Here is a 22,535-nt window from a genome sequence, read left to right as displayed (position 1 = left end):
CAAGAAATGTTTGGGAATGATTGCTTGTGCAAGTGCAGTATCGTTTCTGTACTTCTACAGCTCTTCCAACATCTATTTGTAGAAGAGCTGATGATGTCTAGATAAGTCAGCTAAAACACAAACAAACAATGGCAGAGCTAGGAAAGGTTCTGTCAGGATGTGGACACACATCTTATAATCGAAGAATAATTGCACTAAATATTTTATCTCACAAGACTGTGATATATGGTCCCTAGAGGGACTGTAAGAAACTAAGAGGTTGAAGAATGACTTCAGTTTTTTTTTGTAAATCTCAGTTTTCTCTCTAGATCCAGAAGTTATGGTTGCTAAGAGAACCTTTATATTTTAAACTAACTGTAAGTGATGAAGAGGTGGAGGCCACAGTTTCTCAAGAGAGAGTCTAAAAACACATGTTAAGTGCTCCAGTCATTTCAGTGACTCTTAAGAAGCCAGCAACGATATTTGCAATGTTTGAACAGCATTGCTGTTCACTGGTCACAGAAAGCATGTGTGTGGAAGGGAAGTTGTGTTGAGTTCTAGTCCGAACTACGCATTCATTCAGCTGTTCCTTTCCCATGCAAGTACTGGTGGCAGAACGGGATTGAACAAGCACTAGCGATTGATGAGAATGAAACTCAGAAAGCACCAGAGCAGTCACACTAATTGCCAGCCACTGATTCCTGAAACCACAAGAGTTTCCAATGCAGAGATGGCTGCAGAGGACTTTTTTCATCTCAGATGCACAAAGTGGACACGGGGCAGTCATCCTGTTGTATGTAGGTATCATGGGGTTGAGATGGGGAATGCCCTGGAAAAAGAGATGTTCAGAATCTGTGAAGGGAAGGGTTGGCTGCTCTCAGGGTGACACTGTGACCCTTGCTCCTGTGTGTCCCAGACTGAGCGGAGTGCAGGGACTCCCAAGGCAGGGAGAGTACAGAGCTCTGCATCCACCTTCAGCAGGTCCTCGGTTGGACCCTCAGGATCAAATTAGACTCTTCATGACATGGGCAACCTCAGAAATGAAGGGAATGCCAAAGAGAAAGAAAAAAGGGCAGGGAATGTGTGTTGAGCCACCACAAAAGTAAGATCTTCTAGATGGGTACAGAACAGGCACACAGACCCCATGCTAAGAGTAATCGTCATTCAGTGCTGCAGGGACCACTCACAGGTCATGAGAGTTAGAAAACCTTCACCGTGAATAACCAAAAACCAAACTGCTCAAATAAATCCAATTTAAGACACAATAAATCAATAAGAAATATTTTCTTTTCCTGTCTCAAGCTCATTATTGCTAATAAAAGATGTTCTCTTGCTGACTCTGCGGTGATCCAGAGGATCGCAGGAGGCAGGCAGGAAAGAAGAGCTGGCACACCATCATTTGTGGCGATGCAAGTGTCAGGGAGGGGGTTAAAGACATCTAATTAAATACAGTGGCACATTCATCATGTCTGCCTTTCTGATTACAAAACCCCATTTTCAGAGGTCTATAACTCAGCCATAAAAATATGCTCCAGGCTGCAACTTGGCATCCAAGGTCTCAGTTTGAGAGCACATTTTTTCTTCTCTCCATTTAAAGAAAAGCAACAAGAGTGGCTTTGTGTTGGTTATTTGTATGTGAATATAACACCATTTTCCTTCCACAAAAGGACTGGGACAGCTTGGATGCATGCAATTAAAAATGGCATTATTAAATACTATCACAGTAATGGTTCAACTCAGTAGAGTTACCATTAGTAACAATACATGTGGGATTGTTAACATACAATTGCTCAGTATTAGGACACATTCCATACTGAAGGAAATGTCAGCATAATTGATGACATTTGGCTACTGGTCCCTATGTATTATAGGGGGTCTTTACATTATTACTTATGTACCATTCTTTATTTTGATTTGCGTTCAAATGTGCCAAATATGAGGACCGAAATTAAATGATAAAACACACAGTTTGGGACCCAGACTGAACCATATGTTGAAAGAGTTGCTGCTTGGGACTGTTTGTATGTATTTTCCCAGAAAAAGCTTAGAAGAAAAATGAAGTTTGCAGAGTGACTGGAAGGTCATCGAACTTGGGTTCCATCTGACCAAGAGAGAAAATTAATTCCAGAGACAACGATGAAAAGTTTGTTCTGACTAAACAGAGAAGTGGTGTGAGACGGCATTTCATTTGGACCTTGGAAACCATACAGTCGAGCAGGAAAGAACTCTTTATTAAGCTGTAGTGATTGCATAAATGTCCAAATTCCCTGTTCCTTCAGGTTAGGGATTTTCTGTCAGTGTTGTGCTTTCCTAAAAAGAAAGAACTAAATGAAACTCCAAATCATCATTATCCTCATGAAGGGGCAAGGGAACACAGAACTTAATGACAGCATTTGGGGGTAAACTTTTGGAGCTGGAGTATACTGAGCATTTTGTAAGTTTACTATATTAAACAACATTTTTTTTTTTCCCAAACTCTAATGAAACAGTTTGGCATCTGTTTATTAACATAGGCATATATATAGTGTAACATGTTTCAAAAAAATCAACTTTTAAACAAAGACCGTAAATTCTTTCAGGAATATTACAGTTTCTTGGTAAAGGAGCTTTTTACATCTACATCCCAATGGAGTAGCCTGTGAGTCTGGAAACGCAACGTTTTTCCTTGAAGTAAGCAGAATTAACACTAGGGAGTTAATGAGATCCAGGATTTTACATTTATGAGAGAACTTAAAGTTTGTGGAAAATGCTCAAGAAAACGCTCTGGAAAAATGAGGGGGGGGTTTATATGGAGACAAGTTAAAATAATCCAGAGACTCTGTTTCCCAGCACAGTAGGTTATCAAAGATCAGCTGGTTGCCTGTGGCTAAACTGAAGCTGAGCTGGCGGCTCTGCCTCCTTCGTCAAAGTCTCAACTTCCAGGCATACTAAAGGATCAGGACACGTCTGACTGACCGTCTTATTTTATCAGTCTGAATAAGCACCTTTTTTGGCAACTTTTTGTCAAAGGAGACATATATTAGATTAGAATGAGTAATTCAAAGGGAGGAAGAACTTAATATTTTAATCCCCTGAGCCACACAACGCTACTTAACTATTCTTTAATACAGAAGTTACCTGAAAAAAAAAGAACGTGAAAATTATTCCGAATTGAAAAAGTGCAAGAATAAAAGATGCCAAGGAGGACTGAAGAACTCCAGCTGAACCTTTGCCCTTGGCTGCCCCACCAGGACCCGCTACCACTACAAATCTGAGCGGCTCAGTCCCCCGCTGCCGCCTGCCCCCCGGGTACCCAGCACAGCAGGCACGTCGGGCTGGAATCTCAGTCATAACTATGAGTTTCCTGCCTTTGCCTGGGGAACATCACCACCTCAGCATTAGTTAAAAGGTAATTTTCTTGTCTAGGGCTGCAGAAACTGGAGAGTTAAACTGCTTGGCATTTCATAGGGAAAGAGCTTTGGCTTAAGTTTCCTTTTTACAAGAGTAAAGATTTGACAAGTTTGGCAGCAGAGCTTGTGTATGAATATATTTCCCCAGGGAAGAGAATATACAGAAGATATAATTTCTTTTACAGGCCACACAACAGAAAAAACCAAGGAGGCCTCTCATGAAAATGTTTCTGACATCCACTTCCTCACAGCATATAATCCAAGGCAACGTTTTCCCATCTTGATGCATATAACTCTGACTGCTGCCATCCAATGGAGAGGAGATTTCCCACCAAAAAGACCCCAAACCAACCAAATTCAATCTCAAAATCTTTCTTGATCTTCCCCTTCACTGTTCCATCCCCACACCACATTTCTCTAAGACGTGCAAAAGCCCCAGGCTCGTGTTCTCCAGAGCAGCTGGGGCTATGGACCGACCGAATTAAAAACATGGAGAAAAAACAGAGCAATGCATAAGCGGAACATTCAGTTTTATGAAGCAAGATTTTGACGAGATACAGTTTTATGTGTCTTTTATTAGACCAACTGAAACTACATAAATAACTATAAAAGCAGAAATTTTCCCTAAAAAGCCTCAAATGTTGTTCAGCAACGAAACCACCCCTGTAGTTTTGCAAAGGATCTCAAAACCTACATTCATTTGGAGCTGAAGCAAAGCCTCTGAAATTGTAAAATTATTTACTCAAAAATTTCAGAAGTGGCTTTCATTTCAGGTCATTCAAAACTTTTTACTTTCTACCACAGAACAAAACAAAAATGCTAAAGAAAAACCTGATGTAAAATAGAAGCTGAAGCCTTTCATTCCAGTATTATGGATATTATAAAACGTTTTACTAGCACATTTTTAATATCAGCTGTATTTTTGAGAAATGAGTACCGAGTGACAGAAAACAGATATTCTAATATGACACAATTTTGCTTTGGCACAAGCTGGAAAAAATCTATCTAAATAGTATTGCATGAGGGCGACCAGAAGGGAACCCGAACTGAAGACCACCAGACCTTTATTCTCTCAAGGAGAAACCAAACCTTAACTTCTACACCAAAAACTGCTGGACCTGCTAAAATCTGAATCAACAAGAGGTCTAGCAGATCACAAGGGTAGAGTAGCATTTCACCCAAATCTTGGGGCTCCTGCCAAGCAACGTGCCCATTTGCATGTGCTGTGATCTGCAGAGCCACCTCATTTCCATTTGCTGCTTCCCCACTCATCCCACCCACAGGGCAAAATGGAAACTTTTCTGTGCCTCGTTCCCACAGGAGGGATTTGGAGAGTCAAAAAGAAGCCGCAATGCTCTGCTGGAAAGATGAAGTGCATCCCGCCATTGGTAGGGGGCAGGACACCCAAAGTCCTGCCAGCCACCCAAAGTTTCTCCTGACCCTTTCTGTTTTGAAAAAAAAACAACCCTATTTTCTGACATAAAATGATACGGGTTTGCTGACTTGGTTAAGAAATAGTTAACTTCGTTGGAACAGTCTGAAACAGAACTGCAATCAAACTGAAAAAATGAACTGGTTTGTCTCCCTGCTTACAGCGCTGATAAACCCTGCAAAACTCAGTGTCTCCCTCCAGCTGCCACTGATAGGAACCTGGACACAGGAGAAGACAAAGCAGCAGCCTCAGTAATGCAGAAAAGCTTTTAGATGTGAGGCTTTCATATATGCAATTGGAACAGCAGCACGGTGTACTTTCGTACATATTTTGTGCAAGAAATAGGATAAATATTAAGGACCAAATCTATGAAAATCTGAGCAACTCTTTACTAAAAAGCCAAAACCAATCCAGCAACTTTAATGACAACAAGTGACCAAAGCCTCAAACTTGTATTTTCTTAGTGGTAAAGCAGTGCCTGTAGCAGCACAAATCTCTCAGTTACCTCATGAATATATTTGGATTTCTCTTTGAGTAACCCCATTTATGCTACATCTTTCTCATATGGGAAAACAGAAATCTGTAAAGTGCAGCTGTAAAGGTTATTGTCTTGCAGGCACAGCGCTCAGGATGTGGCAATCCCTCCATGCTTTCTAATTGTTTCTTTAAAGCCTGTTTGTCTACATGATTCTTCAGTATGAAAATATTTTGCATCTGGTTGTCAAGCAACAGACATTTATTTTACAAATACAAAAAAGGGTATATGTGAGTTTGAAATGCCCCAAGGCAAATTAACATACAGATAACACAATGCAGATCAGGGAGATCACTCCAAATGGTTCTTAAGACTATATTGCATTATGAGAAAATAAGGAGGCTTGTTTCAGAGGAAACAATATGTCACCAATGAAACCAGATTAATTTTTTTGTATGGCAAACAGAAGTGTCGCACGCAGCAGCTTTTATAATGTAACCATTATAGTTCATTAATGCAAAGTAGAAACATGTTTAATTTTATCACCTCATTTTAAATGAACTTTGTGTTACTACCTGAATCCATCTTTATTTGCCTCAGTGAGGTGGCAGGTCCCTCCATTCTGACATGGATTTTGAATGCAGGAATTAATGGGCACACTGCAGTCTCGACCCTATTTGGGAAAATTCAAAAGAAACAAGGTTAGTAAGACTCATGTCATCTAAATCAATGTCTCTTGCTCCCTTACCCTACACGTGGCACCATTTACAGGAGGTCTGTTGGTGTTCAGACCCACCACATCACCTGATGCTCTTTATTGATGGTCAGATATATTCATCACTTCAGTGAGAATTTGGGCAGGACAGCTGTTTTGACCAGTGGGACTGGTGGGTACCTTGGTATCATTTCAGTTTCAAGATTTTGGTCAACTCTTTCATTTGACTGTTGTAAGGAAACATTTGGTTTCAGCATTACTCTAACACACTTCAATGTCTAACATTAGTTACAATGAAAAGAATTAATCATGACCAGAGGTAAGCAGAAGGCCACACACAGCACAAGACCGCATAGAGTCAGCGCTCATTTACCAACTGCTCAGTTAAACACTGCAACAGAACACCCTCCTCATTACTGCACATTGTCCAAACCTAAAGGGGAAAATTCATTTTTATTGTGGGAGTTGAGTTTCAGTTTCTGTACAGCACACAACAAATCCTGTTTGAGATACCATCGTTGAATCAGTTCCCTTCTTAAAGTTTGCCCTAAAATACACATTAGTTCCAACTGAACTTCACCAGCTTGAACAACCTCAGCTGCTACCAGCTGACCTTTAATTGGCTCATCAAGGCACAGACATATTTTTCTGAGCATTATGTTGATTAGAACAAGCTATTTGTAAAATTGGCAAATACATCAAAGAGTTTGGTCTTGTTTTTCACAGTAGGGCGGAATAAAGATACCTGAAAGCCTCAATACCCAAGGGATCTGTGCAACCACAAGATGTTCAAGAGATGTCTCTACTCTTCCTACAAAAGGAGGAAGGGCTAAAGTCCCTGGGTTTGTTCAGCTGGAGCAGAGCAGACTGAGGGCAGAGCTCATGGGCTGCAGGTTCCTCAGCAGCAGCAGGAGGGGCAGGGCTGAGCTCTTCTCTGTGACAGTGACAGCACCCAGGGAATGGCAGAAGATGTGCCAGGGGAGGGTCAGTTGGACATGAGGAAAAGGTTCTTCACACAGAGGTGCTGGACACTGAACAGGCTCCCCAGGGAGGTGTCACGGCCCCAACCTGACAGTGTTCAAGAAGAGACTGGACAACGTCCTCAGACACACGGTGTGGACTGTGGGGTTGGACTCAATGATCCTTGTGAGTCCCTTCCAATTCAGGACATCCTAAGATTCTATGATTCTTGAGGTTCTGTTCCCAGCATTCCCCACAGACAGGTGAAGCAGCTTTGTGTTTTAAAATTTGCACAAATACATGGAAACAGGGACATCCTTGTCCTTGGTTGAATCAGAAGAGAAACACTTCCAAAGACCAACAGGAAGACCTGGCCACCCGCGGGCACACTGTGAGTTCACTGCCCCGGCGCAGCAGTGTGGGCAGCGTGTGCAGACCTCACCCCAAAGCTGGCACACAGCTCTGCTTCATCCATCCCACGCTTGCCAAACGGCCTGTCCTTCTCCGTTTGAAATTCCCAGCCCCCAAATGTCTTGGGGAAGAACTGGGAAGGTGCCGAGGGAAGCTCACGCAGGTTTTATTTTGGCACCGTGTGTTGCGCAGCACTTGACGGATGCGATCCACACAGCATTAGCGCTAATCTGCTGCCACCCTTCCCAGCGTTGCCTGCTTTGTCCATCTGTGTTGTGAATCCTGGGTGCTTTCCATGTTATCCTCGTGCCATTTTTTTATATTTCCAAGATCACAAATACTTTTCCTGTGCTCTCGAATAACTGACTATTTTATAGATACTTCACTAACATCAATTGCTTCTGTATCACGTGAACTTGTCATCCCTGTATCACCCAAATGTTAAACGCTTTGCAGCTAAGCATAGCAAGAAGCAAAGCAGAAACCACAGCATCCGTTTTTCTGAAGGTTTTCATCACAGTTGAACACCGTGTAAAACAGTCCCATCACTTCTACTGTAATTACACAGCTTATTTTGAATGTTCTTGTAAAAAATTTAATAAAGAGAAATGTTAAAATGGTAGCAATGCATTTTCAGTCTCACTAGCACATGAATTTTCTCATGACTTAGACTCAGCTGTCATTTCTGTACTGAACATGGCTGAATTATTGGCTTCTTGGGCCTTGGGCACCATGGAAACCAATTAGTACGTGCTGCTGAATCAGACTTAATTACAACACTAAGTTGCTATGTGGCTTTAGGAAAATTAGAGTCTCTCTGACTCAGTTTACTCGTTGTAATAAATGGGCAAACAGCACTCAATCCTTCTCCAAGGATTATCTTCTCAGTGTTGAATTTATCAATCGCACATTGAGAGCCCAAAAAACAAGTATAATTTCTCTAACACAGAAGATTATGAAAACCAAAGCATTCTGAAAGGAGAGAACCCGCAGAAAATATTGGTACTGATAAATCTACAGCAAAGCAAGACCATTTTATTTCTCTGTAAGACTGTCACTAACCAGAAGAGCCTAAAGACATTCTAGAAACATCTTTCAAATGAATAATGCAATTCTCCAGTCTCAATTTACAGTAAGACTGTTCTTACTGGAAAAATAGAATTGCTGTCAAGCATCACTAAAATTAATTTATCTGTGAGTTAGGAAAAACTCTTTGAATTAGATTCCCTGGAAATAGCTGTCATTACAAAGGAGAATATTGTATATTTGCTTGAGGACTAAAGAGCCTTTTCATGAAGTCTGAAGCCGAAAAAGAGGTGCGGACTGTGTTTCAAGGACAGGCAAGAAGATACGACTGTCTCAGCAATTCACAGAAAGAGGATGAAGGTCCCTCTGTGTGCAATATTTTATTTCTAGAGCTTTTTTAAGCTGCAATAAATTTTTGTGTAGTCTGATGGGAAAGCATCAGTTCCAAAACACTTTTATAAAATTTCTCTGGTTTTCTGTAGGAGAGGAAAGGATTAGGTGTTGAACCAAAGTTTCTGCAACTAATCAGGAGACAAGTATGTTCAGAGTCCAGCTGCCTTTTTAAATGCGAAGTACCTCAACTGGTCCAGATTTTATCTGGGCTGCTCCAGTTCCGTATTTCAGTGAATGAGAACAGAAACTATCCGCCATACTCAGAAAGTGTCAGTTCTTCATTTCATACTCAACAGTAATTAACTGTACTCACTTTGTGAATAGCGAGACCTCTTTCCAGCTCCTTACAGCCCTGTTCAATGACTACAGCGTTTCAAACCATGCTGGAAAAATGAGCTATACAGAAAAAATACCAAAGTTTGTTTTGAGTTGTTAAAAATGTATAATGTGTTCATAATAAATTTTATTTAGATGGTGTATGTCGAGAACAGATGGTAGCATTAATGTGTTTAGTAAAAATATTAATACTAGACGAAGACAAATATAGTGGATAGAGACTTTAAATAAAGAACTAGGACATTTTCATAAACAACTTAATTATCAAGCTCTAAATACAGCTTAAGCCTTTAGGGAAATCAGACAAAAGTACCAGCTACAAAGATACTGTATTGCAAACATGGTCCTTTCCCTTCCTGATAGTGGAAGCAATGCCTCCGCATCCAGCTCTCAGGCTCACACATGTTAATACACTTGTCTTATGGGTGTCCTGGTCAGAAGGTAATAAGCAATCAGAAGTTAATAAGCAGTCATTACACTAAGGGAAAAGGCTAAGTAAGTCTTCCACTTCATGATAGGCTCTGAAGAAAAATTCAAAGAAAAGAGAAGTTGAGAAATATGCTGTGTTCTATGAGTGTGTGTTCAGGAATGCTATTCAAACATACAAGTATCTGCCAGCTTTAAAATTTTAACCTCCTAATGTTGTGAAATTAAGAAAAGATGGGCACTCACAGCCGCTATGTACAGCTTTGCTCTGCCTCCACAGGGCTTGGGAAGTAGTTTAAACACAGTTTCCTGAACAATTCTGACGTACATCATTGCTTGAGTGTTAAAACTACATCTGCATGTGCCAGCAGGACTAGTTCATATATTCAGACCTGCAAGGGTCCATCAGCAGAATGAGATGAGATGGGATGAGAGGAGAGGGGAAAAAACATCCAGAAATAATAGAAGACACAGCACAGAAAGAGAATTCTGTTTAAACACTTGAACAGAGTTTTAAGTTGAGTTTTGCTTCTTTCATGCTTAGTAAAGTAAGAACTACGATGAAAAGTTTTCCTACAGCCATCCAATAAGCGTTAAACTGATGCCACAGTCTTTTACCTAGTGGCATCTTTACCAGTGTTCTTGTTTCACCATTTGAAACCTTTATTCCCCTGGCATAGATGATCAAAATTGGAAAGTAAATTGAAATATTACCAGTGCAGGAAGGCAAAGAGATGTCTCATGAACAAAGTTTTATCACATTAACTTCAATTTCACTAGAAAATTAAGCTAGGAAATAGAAATGAGGTATTCAGCAGTTTCCCTGTAATGAGTACATTCAGCAGCGGTAAATACAAAAAAGAAACAAGAAAAATTTTGCATAATTGACCAAGGAAACCCAATGCCATGTGTTCAGCTACACAGCCAATACACCCAGTTACAAGTTTGGCAGGAAAAATTCTCTCAAGTTCTATTCACGGTTGTGCATTTCAGAGCCTTTCATTGCAAAGAAACCCAATATTTGCTATAATGAGATTGTGAAAAGTTTTACGTGTACTGCAAATCTTAGAGCAAGTTATGGAAGTTAGGATGCCATCTGATGCCAACTGCAGCATGAAGGACTTGATGGCCACCTCAGCAACCACTGCAAACACCGCTACTCGGCTTTGTGTATGGAATAAATACGTAGTTACCATGTAATGAGTGGTATTGCAAACTGAGTGAAGAACGAAACTAAGTTAAAATATAAAATAAATCTAAATTGTTTTGCAAGAAAGGCTAAGAAATACAGCATTGGGAATGACTCTACCATTATTTCACCAATGGAACCATTTGAAACAGATTTCCTAATTGATGGCACTGATATTAAAAGATATGCAGATAGCTTACACGCTGATATGTATATAAAGATATACAGTAGTCTGAAGCTCTTCAGCAGATCCAGGTGATACTGTTTTCTTGTTCGTGCTCTTTTTGTTCATGGACATAATGGCTAAGCTTCAAATCTGGAAAATATGTAGATGACGCTCATTGGCAAGGTCAAAAACTACAAGAGCTGGCAGGGTGTGTGTCAGATCCATCTGCTTAGGCATATATACAAATTATTTGGCAAGGCATGGGAAATATCACAGTAATTTTGGATCAGATTGCTTTTAGATTGCCAGGTGGAAGTTGAAAGATTTTGATCATCTGTTGTTCACAAAAATGCTGCGACTTGTCCTTCTGAACGCAGACCTTGCTATAGACATCCACGCCTTTGATGCCTATAGATTGGGGTACTCACAGTGCTGACAAATTAACTATTTCTCTTTAGTCATCTATCCCAATGGGGCAATCAAAATGTACCTTCCGAGCATTGCTGTTTATAAGACAATTAATATAACACGCAAAAGTAATTAATTTCATCCATTTCTAGTTTTGAGAAAAGTTTCAGAGTAAATCTGAATTTAGTTGGACAATCCTGAGTTCTTTTTTTAGTGTTTTTTTTTTTTAAATTATTATTCAGTAAAGTCGTTTATACAGCTGTACTTATATTGACACAGCAATACAACAAAAAAGTTGCCTGCTGCTCACAAGCATCATGAGAAAGACTATTTGCTAAATGGCAGAGAAGCTAGATTATGAAAAGAGGATCCATTGATATTGATGTTGTTGCCGCCCCCCTGCCATGTGGCTGATTTAACTCCCTCTGAGAACTTTCACAGCATTAGTGTCTGAAGTAAAAATACAGATAACAGTTATTTATATCCCACCATCTTCAGCACCGTACAGTTCTCTTCTATGCCAGTCTAGTTTCATCTGGCACTTGATTAAACAATAATTGGGCATGGCAGTGGCACTTCTTAGTGACTTCCTTGTCCTTGTTAATAAATCACAATTGTCAATTTATAGCAAATTAGGCTAACTCTGCTCTCCTAAGCCTCATTTTATTTAAATCAGAAAGATTTATGATCCTCCAGGGTATAATACACCTTCCATTACCTCCGTAGCTAGTAATCAAGAATACACCAGTCAAAGTCAAAGTGCAAGGATTCATCATATTATTTTTTAAAACCTCTGGTTCTTCTCCTATGAGTACGAAATTTAATTCTCAGTGGACTTCTGGGGTTTATTTTGCAATTATATTCACTACCACGTAAATCCTGATCGCCCTTCTAAACCGCTCCTTATGGAGGCGCTTTGGGTTTCAGTGGTCTTCTGGGCTTTTACTCAATGACAGACGAGATGCCATTCGTCCATCAGGGGGCGGATTCACACAGCACACAGCTGAACTGAGTCCAGAGGTGCCAAACCAGAAGGGGCAGGTGCTTCCAAGGTTACTCCATCAACCCCTGATGCAGATCACTGTGGGAATGATTTTGGAAGATGTAGAACAAAATCAGAGACACTAAAAATAGTCGATTTTGCCCAGGCTTGCCTCTGTACATAAAATGCAACCCAAAATACTTGATGTGAAAAAGACTTTGAATATTTTATGTGTAGTTTCCAATTCAACCAATATTTATGAATGAGAACAATGTTTTCAGCGCCTTCAAAACACATAAGGGCTTATTTATTTTAAAACACACATTTCAGTGGCAACAAAACTTTCCCTCTCAGGCTATCAAAAGCTGACGGGTATTTTTTAACATGAACACTGTAAAGAAGTTATAAAGATGGGACACTTGTATAGAAAACAGAATCTTATTAATAAGAAATAAGAAAATATAATTGTTCTATGCTAAACTTATTGCTTAAGGTAATCAAGCTATGACTAACACTTAAGCTGCTGAATGCAGTGGCATGAGAGAGGAGGGACACACGACATGCAGGAACCCCATGAAACCTGATGTGAGGCAGGGCTTGTGTGATTAAAAACCCTTTCCAAAGCACTCACTAGATTTCTGAAACAAGTAGAGCTAGAGATGCTCTCAGAAGCAAACACACACATGAATTTTTCACGCTACTAAAGAAATCAAACAAACAAGCTAGTCTGGCATTGGATCGTTTCCATTAACAGGAGGGAGTGTAGTCTCACATGATTAAGAAAGTTTTCTTTTCAGCTTAGCCTGCTTACAGCAACTTCCCCAACTCCATCATCCCCACAGAAAAGGGGAAAATAAGGCAATTAACCTCCTAGGACAACCTCTGTTCACGTCCTTGGACAACAAAAGAAACCCAAAAGCCATATTGTCAAGTACAGTCAATGGTAAGAAAGCCTCAAGGATAAGAGATGACAGGCAGTCACAAGAAAATCTAACAAAAAGGATTTTCAGCTGTGACCAACTACTTCAACTGATTCAGTTATGTGGTGAGATGCAGAAAATTAAGAATTGGTTAAAGAGAACTTGATTAAGCAGAGTCATAGCACCCAGCCATCACCTGAAAGACAGACAAACCACAGAGGAAGAAAAATAATTATATAGTGTAATAGGACTAGGCAAACGTAAGAACAAGAGCCTGAAATTCAGACTAAATGCCAACAAAAACTTCTCCTTTATGCTGGGAAAAGAAAGATTGGAAGCCTGGTCTCTTTAGGCATTTAGAATTAGAGCAGAAAAACAGTCGTAAAAACAAAGCGGAGGGGAATAATCCCTGTTGGCAAAAGAATGAATCTGACGGTGCCCACCTGTGTGTGTGACACTATTCACCTCAACTGCTCCGCTACTTCTGCTGGTGCCGCACTGAGCAAACACAGCAAATGCCTGAAGCTGCTCAACATCTGCTTTCTTGCTGGCCTCACAAAAATAGAAATACTTCTTCAGAGCTGGCTTCATTGTTAAGAGCCCTCATTAGGACATGCCACAATAGATTACCATGTTTTCTACAGGGCTTGCGGTGGGTGTATGCATGCCTCAGCACCTTCAGTCAGCAACTGTGGTGGTAATCCTCCTTAAGCCTTTCATTTTTATGCTCTTCTAGATGTAAATCTCATTTTCTTTAGACCTACCATAACGGGAAGGGCAAAAAGAAAGAAACACAAATCTGACTGATGCATTCTAAGTTTTACGGAATGAGCATACAATGGAAAACACCGTGATTTCTGCAGTTTTTTTCTGCCCTAGGAGCATTATATGAAAGTATAACCACCTACGGCTGACACTGGTGTTTGCCCTAAAAATCCATACATAAACATAGGTGTACTCACTTTACTTGGCTACCCATTATTTCTCAGCCCTAAAGACTTTCTGCTTTATTATACTAAGAGTGGAAAATGCTTCTTCAACATTCATTAATAAGTATTTTAAGTGTGGCTAAAAGAAACACAGAAAAACTAAAACACCCCAGATCACATAAACACACACACCAGGAGAATTTATCAGAATAAAAGTTCCAGGCAGAATCAGCTGCACTGATTTCTCCATATGAAAACTTGGCATTGAGCTTAACATTCCACTGTCTGTCCCCCCGGCCCTGACACTGGGAGAGGAAAGAGGCCAAGACAAAGTAACATGTGAAGGCAGAGACGTTTGCTCTCCTGTCTCACATGGATCAGGGCAGGCTGGTTTAAGAGTTTCTTCCAATTTCTCTTTGCTTTTGCAGTTCCAACTGGGGGATTTATTAGTGCACCGACTGATGTGTATGAAGACTTATATGCATACATGGATAGATCCAAAGAAACAAAAGGACAGAGTTCCATTTCCTAACAGCCTAACAAACTAGGCACGGGCTCCTGCACAGCTGGCATGCATCAGCAGCCAAAGTCTGCGCTCAGTTACATTCATATAACTCCACCCAAAGCAGCGTAACTAGGTGAGAAACGCCCACTGGAATACACAGAATCCCAGACTGTCAGGGGTTGGAAGGGCCCTGGAAAGCTCATCCAGTGCAATCCCCCCACGGAGCAGGAACACCCAGATGAGGTTACACAGGAAGGTGTCCAGGCGGGTTGGAATGTCTGCACAGAAGGAGACTCCACAACCTCCCTGGGCAGCCTGGGCCAGGCTCTGCCACCCTCACCAGGAACAAGTTTCTTCTCATATTTAAGTGGAACCTCCTGTGTTCCAGTCTGCACCCATTGCTCCTTGTCCCACCACTGGTTGTCACTGAGAAGAGCCTGGCTCCATCCTGACACTCACCCTTTATGTATTTATAAACATTAATACACTTGCACTGGCTCAGCCTCGAGCTGTAAGAGCTGCCCGGAATATCTGCACATGAGCAAATGTGACCATATCTACGTTTTAAGATCAGTCTATGTTGAATACTCCTAAACCACTCATTATTCTAAGACACGCTGTTGATGTAACACTACAGAAGTACATCTACATGGCAGAGTGCAAATACAGCAAATACCTTTTGCCATGTGCTCCAAGCAAACGCAAGGCCACGCGCATACCCCTGAGCAAACAATATAGTCAGCCTAACACTTAAACCATGCCCATGGGACGGGCTCTTTGCTGATATAACCTGCTTATTATCCCTGTGCTGAGCAGCCGTGGCTTCTGCTCAGCTACATCCATCCGTTCAAGTGCTGGCACATTAGTTGTATCTGTGTACAACGTGACAGACGTGAATCCTGCATATCCCAGAGACACTTTGTTCTGAGATTCTCCATTTCCAACCCTGTTTACAGGGATGAAAACCTGGCGCGGGGGGTGGGGAGGAGGAAGAGCCAAATTCCTAGCAGAACTTTGGAACCAGCTTCCTCACTAAATATCATTCTGGCTTCACTATAATGCCTCCCACCACAAGAGTCTGGCTGCAAAGAACACTGTCTCTCCAAAGCCCAAGTGCTTTACCCAGGATTTTTCCAATTGTATCTGTTATTCTGGATGACTGGTGAAATTGCTCGAAGCCTCAAGATACTGCAGCGATGCTAGAGAAGTGAGGACACTGGATGAACTCAACAGGGACGTGAAGAGAGTTGGATAAAATTTACAGAGTGACTCTAGCACAGGCACGCATCAGCATCTGTTGCCTGAAGTGGGGGATATGCACTGTACTAACTGTACTTATCTTCACTTTCCGTTTCAGACAGCTTTTGGTAACAGCAGAACCCACTGCAAACATCCTGCACCCCAGCAGATCAGGCTCCTGTTTATCTGAGCAATGGAAGAGGCTCAGATGCCTGGGCAGGTACTGCACTTCACACTCCAGGCTGGCCATGTTCTCCCATTTCAGATAAAGCACAGATGTATTTTAAGCTCTTTTGCCTCAGTTCTACAAATAACTCTTTTGGGAGAATGAAAATTATTCTCCTTCATTTGTTACCTCAGTTTTAAGAAAAAAAAAGAAGTATGAAAGACACAAAAATCAGCCAAAAAATCAAAAAAGGGCATTTTCAGAATACAGGAATGGCAAATTACACCAAGTGATGGTTTCACTCACCTTCATTTTTACTACAGCTATTCAAGTAAATCCTCTCTCAATGGCTTATTGATTGCAAGTTTGATTATTCTCTTGAATTCTAATACCCATAGACTCGATTTTACAATATCAACAGGAAGACACAAAAGCCACACACTGCAGGGTAAGTGAATTAGTACGGTACCGTTATCTATTTACCAGCCCCCAGCTGCACTCACACACACTTGCACTGCAGGTGGGCAGCAGCATTTAAAGCAGTAGAAGGCTTCATTTCTCTTCTTGTAATCATACTTCACAATCTAAACCACACATATTATTTAAGTAATCTTTCAAAGAATGTTATGGAGAAGAGGGAAAAAAAAATGTCTGTATAATTACACCTCTGTCTGTGTTTAATAAGAAAACACAAGTTTCATTACATGAGGAGACATTTCCTGCCACCCTGGAGCTCAAACTTGTGCTGCCTGCCAGTTGCTGTTGGTGACACTCTCAGCCCATCTCCCACCGTCTTTGGGGCTTTGTACCCAAAGAACAACCGAAATGCACCGTTTCAACCACGGTTTATCTACATCAAGCATGGTCAGCGCCCATTTTAAGGAAAGAGCAGCAGCAAAGATGGCTATCAGCACATTGCCTTCCCCACGCCTACACGAGCAATCTGTATTTGTGTCCTCACAAACCACTGACCCATCTCAGCTCAGGCGGTCCATGAGCTATCTCACTTCTCAGTTTACTCAAACCCATCGCAGGCAGCGTTACACATCGCTAAAAGCCCCATAATGTATACATTCAATAGCAAAACTGTTTTGGTGAGTCATCATCAGTGTGATAGTGAAAAATAAGACTAAAGGCTTTTTTGTGACTAGAACTGACTGGTAGAAGCTCCTGATTCCATCAGGTACCAGTCTGGCAACCAGTAACTGAGGTGGTTTTCTGCTACCTGGCCTACTAGTTTTTTTTTTTTCCTAAAGGCCACCATGAGCATAATAAGCACCCCAGAAAGTGGCCTGTCACTGTCTGTCCCTTTCCAGGGAATGTGATAGATCCATCAGCTCATTTGAATGAAAAATATTTGAAAAGGGGGTGGGTTTTTCACTTTATTGATGCACTCTTCCACACAGGATTTTTTCAAAATCTACATCAAACAAGGAAAAACAAATGCTGAGAGGGCAGATTTAGGGCAATTTATCAAGGTCTGGGAAATCGCTTCCAGATGGATAGAGCTGTTTGGTGCTGGCTGGTGAGAAGGAAGTAAGGTATTGTTATTGAATTAGCATGAATCTCTGGTGGAGAACCGTGTGGTAGATAGAGTGCTCCTTTCATATGGTTTGCATTTGGACCTGTCAAATTTCATTTTTATTCAAAAACCTGTGGTAAAGACACACAGTTCTTTTTTTGCTTATTAGATTTCCACCAATTCTCCCCGCGCTGTTATCCAGTCAGTATTTTTAAACTCTGCCCTAAGTGCCATGCCTGGGTCTGCCTGCTCTTTGCCATGCTTGGATAACAGCTTGCTGCTTAAAAGCACACAAGTGGTTTTAGCTTTTGCATTCGCACACTGAATGTTATCTGAGGAAATGTGCGAGACAGGAGAAAAGCTGGATGCTCTGTGAGATGTTTAAACTGAGTCACTTCAAGACTTTATCAGAACCTTTCTAAGTAAAACAATGCCTACTGAGGTCTAATGTACACTAGAAAGTGATTGCTAATATAACTAGAGGCTTAGTCTTGATTATCCTTGTTAATAAATCTTCCCTTTGTAAACCTGTCTTCTAGTAGTTAAATGTATCTATACTAGTGCATTTGCTAATAAAGAAATCCTGTTTAAAAAACCAACCAACCAAACAACACAAACCAAACAAAGGAGATATGCCCATAACAAACACTTTTCTCCTTTGAACCACCTGGATATCTGTTCCACAATATGTGCCCTGTGACTTAAGGCATACACAAAGATTTATATATTTTCCTGCTAGTTTTGAAAGCTTTTACTTTTCAAGTTATCTCAACAGTCACATAGTCTCATCTGACAAATTCAACCGAGTTTATGTTAAATGTCAAATTAAAATGACTGTTCTATTAACCTGAGGAGATAAACAGCCACAGTTTCCCTTATTGCAAAGACAAATCAATTGGTACCAATTAGTTTGTTTCAGTTGAATGAATTTTTGACAATGTGGTCTTTTAAGATCCTAGAACTAGTTGATACGCCAAGGGGCAGAAGGATTTTTAATTAAACTTCCAATAGCTTTTTCAATTATTTAAGACAATTGTTGTTATTCTTGAGTACCAAGCATGGGGGCCTTGGGGGGAAATAGAAGAAATGAGCTTTACATCTTCCCTTTTCCAATGTTCCAGGTATCTACCACAACTACTCTGTGACCATCTGGGATGTACCCTTGGCAAAGAGAAAAGGGAAATCATGATATCATGAGAACGAACTAATTCCTAAATCCTACCTGAAATGCAAGACATGGACACTTGTGCTTACTTCCCACATATATGTCTGGTTTTGCCTTTTTTGGGCTTTTTTTCCCCTATAGTTCTTACTGCTCTGTGTTTTATGAGCATCTGTTTCAACTGGCCAAGACTCTGCAAGAAATACCCAATGAGGCACACAAAATCACAGCCTACGGGATGCAACCTACTTTGTTTGCCATAGCATCCAATCCCCCCTGGGCTGTGAACAGATCATATGCCTCATTTATTACTTACACTTGATCCTCCAGCTACTGACTACTGAGCTCGATTTCCAGTTAGATGGACCCTGAAACAAAGTCTTGGTAGCCTTAAGCTTTCATGATGTGGTGTTAACAATGGAAGTTATAAATGGCTACCAAAATTTATATTACTTAATGACATGATTTTCCGATTTTGAAATGTGTTATCAAGAACCTGACACTGCATGCTCACAATACTTGGTATCTACAGGATTTCAGATCTGCAGATCACTCCATGGACATGAGCACTCAGAATTTAAAGTCAGCTAGGCCAGTGGTTGTGTCTGATCAATTGGCACCTTCCTGCTTATCAGTCTGTGTGAGATGGATGTAAACTGGCAGGTATCAGCATTCTGCCACCATGGACTCCACTGGCCCTTAATGGTCATCTGAACTGCCTCACCTTTGGCCTGGCAGCCTATTAAATGATCGTCTTGTTGCTGGCAAAAGAGAAGAAATGGAAAGGAAGATAGAATCAACTTGCCATTTCATATGGATGTCTACATTACAGAATGCCCAAGGTTGGAAGCAACCTTTGGAGATCATCTAGTCCAACCACCCTGCTCAAAGTAGGGTCAACTACATCAAGTTGCTCAGGATGATCTGTACAGTCATGGCACAGAAAGAAAGAAACGCCTTTCCTATTGCACAGGATAAAATTTGTAGTGGGGCACAGCTGAAAGGTCACACGCAATCTTCTTGGGCAAGGGATCTTTTGAGCTTAGTTGCCTGTAAATCTGACTTCTCGTGGTACAACGATTAAGGAAACAGAAGGGATAGGGAACACTTTATTGGTTTTCATGTAGTTCATTTGTAGTCATACCTTGAAGCCAAAAGGGCAGGTGCATTGATAAAACTCCACTGGATCATTGCTGCATGTCCCATTGTTCTTACACGGATTGGAGAGGCAGGGGTTACACTTGGACACCACGCTGATATCTGTCGGCTCTGGAAAGGCAAAACACAGTGCATTAACAGAGAACTGGACTGCAGAATTAATACTTCCCATACTCACACAAGCATTGTTTCCGAATGCAGTATTGACCCAGTGTTGGCACAAATGCATACGCTGTGGGTGCAACTTCACACAACAGCATGGGACTCCCAGGGATTAGAGAGATTTTAAGTACTTAAATCAAGTGCTAGGGAAGTCTCAATGATGCTTATATTCTCCTGGACACGCAAACATCGGCTCTGAAAAAACATGCTGGGACTCTCCAGAGAGTGGGCTTATATATATATGGCTTTCAGCAACTTTCCTTCTCTCAGTGCTGAAAATTCTGCAATAGCAACCCCTAGGGAATCATAACATGACATTTCTATGGCTGGTAACAAGAATGAAAGTGCAGATGCAACAGCAGAAATGAAAAACATGCATAAGAAAGATTTAGTTAGAGGCTTATGGGAATATTTAGGTGCAAAGTGTTCTACCATCCTTAATTTTAACAGAGTTCACAACTTATTTTCTTCCTGTTCTGCCCAGGAGAATGATTATCAACATCCAGGTATCTTGGCAAAATGCAACAAAGACAAATATACAAAGACCTAAATGTATGCTGGTAAATACACATGGCCATATTTAAACCATTTAATAAACCACATTTTTTAACACAACTCTTGCAGAGAAGTAGTAACGTTTGTGGGTGAGCAGCAAAATGAACCAAAACAATACTAAGTACATTTGGGGTACCAAGCCAATCAATATTTTGTTGCTGAGATTTTACAGAAAGCTGATTTTGGCAGTTATATTTATGGCTAAAGAAATGGTGATTTTGAAATGACTACATTTCAAATATTAATGAGATAACACTTTTACATGTAAAAAAACCCCAACCTTACCACTTCAAAAAGGCTTTAATTATATCAAGCAGTAAAGACCCTAAAACAATTTAATGTCACTTTCAAGGAAATATATATTAAAATAACTTAAAATTGGTCCTGTGCTAATCAGAAGTGGGCACAGAGCTGCTGTTTTGCAAGATAAATGATAAGAAGGAGTAAACTGTGAAACATCCTGAAAGAAAAGCAGCTTATACTTGATGTTAGAGAGAAGATGGAGCTCTAGAAGATAACCAAACTAGGGATGAAAAAATCCCTTCCAGCCAAGGATTTGCTTTGGACCATCCTGTATGAGATACCAATATAAACCCTCATTATTAACTTTGAACACTTGCTCAACAGCAACAGGGGGGAAGAACACGACAGAAATGGGGACCAAGGAGCCTCAGCTGCAAGAGTCTGTTAACAGGGCACAGCTGACCACAAACTGCAATAATGAGGAAAAAATACACAAGGAGTAACAAATAATAATAACAAAAAGAAATAAAAGACTTGTCATCCTCTTCTGTCTTTGCGTTTATGTCTAACTAAATGCCACACGTGTTTTTAACTTGCACAGGACAGCAAGAGGAAATAACATCTGAATTCCTGGCACTGACAGGGGGTGGAATGGGACATATCTGAGCTCCTTTTGTCTTGAAGGTAGAATATCCAGAGAATATAGGAAGGTAGCTCCTTGGAGAGCTCATGAGACAGGCAGCAGTGCTGCTCTTCTAGATTTAGAGGTCACTAAACCAAAATTTGCTCTATTATTTATTTATTTTGCAATATACACACATATATTCTCCATTTATTCCTTTGGCATAGATCAAAGCTAATCAATGCAGGAGCTAATAGGAACTGTGTTAGTTCCTAGCAGTTAAGTAGTTCATTAGTTTGCCCTTGTGGATTTGATTTATAAATCCATACAGCAAAATACCCTCAGCCCAGCACATTCCTTTCCTCTACTGCATAATCAGGAGGGCAATTTAATAAAAAGCAGAGCTGAGTTTGCATGACTTGCACATTACATACTTCCATTTTCTTGGCTCTGCTGAGACATAACCTTCTGCTCAGTCACAGGCTAAAAACATAATTTTAACAAGAATAAGTTAAACTCTACATTATTTTTTTAAATGTAAGAGTTACTGGAGGTCACAGAGGACACGTGTGCAAAACTGCACGTGGCATCGCAATAAACCCCTGACGGCCAGATGGACGCGCACGGGGCAGCGGATCTTGAACACGCACATGGGAAATGCATTCGGTTGGACTATCAAATCACGCGTTGTTTTTCAAAATAAATGTATTATGATGAGAAAAGGTGAATTTTGCTACGGGCTGGAGCTCCTTGGAGTATGCTGCCACTCATCCTGACCATCAACAGTTTCTGTTTGCCCAAAGATCAGCTCCGAACCAACACTTTTTTCTCCTTTTCCATTCAGACAAAATGAGCCATGGGGACAGCTGGAAGAGTAGAAAGTCCACCAGCTTTCTAATAGATCAAACTAACATCTACATAAAAAAACCATGCAGCTGTCATAGTCTGGATCACAGGTTTACTTAACTCTTGCCTAAGAGTTGCTTGCTCAGTTTTGAGAGAAAGTGAGCATAACTATTGATATATCGCAGTTTCAGAATGAAGAATTCATCTAGCTTCTGCTTC

The 22,535-nt window shown here is 40.7% G+C and overlaps 1 protein-coding gene across 4 annotated transcripts in view; it reads right to left on the bottom strand.

Moving 5' to 3' along the window:
• The window catches only part of SLIT3 (slit guidance ligand 3), a 535,141-nt gene that overhangs the window by 52,211 nt on the left and 460,395 nt on the right, over positions 1 to 22,535 (bottom strand). For all 4 annotated transcript variants that reach the window (XM_065030140.1, XM_065030141.1, XM_065030138.1 and 1 more), the window contains exons 27-28: positions 19,875 to 19,999; positions 5,851 to 5,948 (exon numbers count right to left, since the gene is read on the bottom strand). In XM_065030140.1, the coding sequence (XP_064886212.1) occupies positions 5,851 to 5,948; positions 19,875 to 19,999 (223 nt within the window). The remainder of the gene's footprint in view (positions 1 to 5,850; positions 5,949 to 19,874; positions 20,000 to 22,535) is intronic.

Source organism: Columba livia, chromosome 14 (assembly GCF_036013475.1).
Source record: "Columba livia isolate bColLiv1 breed racing homer chromosome 14, bColLiv1.pat.W.v2, whole genome shotgun sequence".
NCBI classification, from domain to species: domain Eukaryota; kingdom Metazoa; phylum Chordata; class Aves; order Columbiformes; family Columbidae; genus Columba; species Columba livia.
Note: the sequence above shows the minus strand (reverse complement) of the source record. Positions and strands in the feature narration are given on the sequence as shown.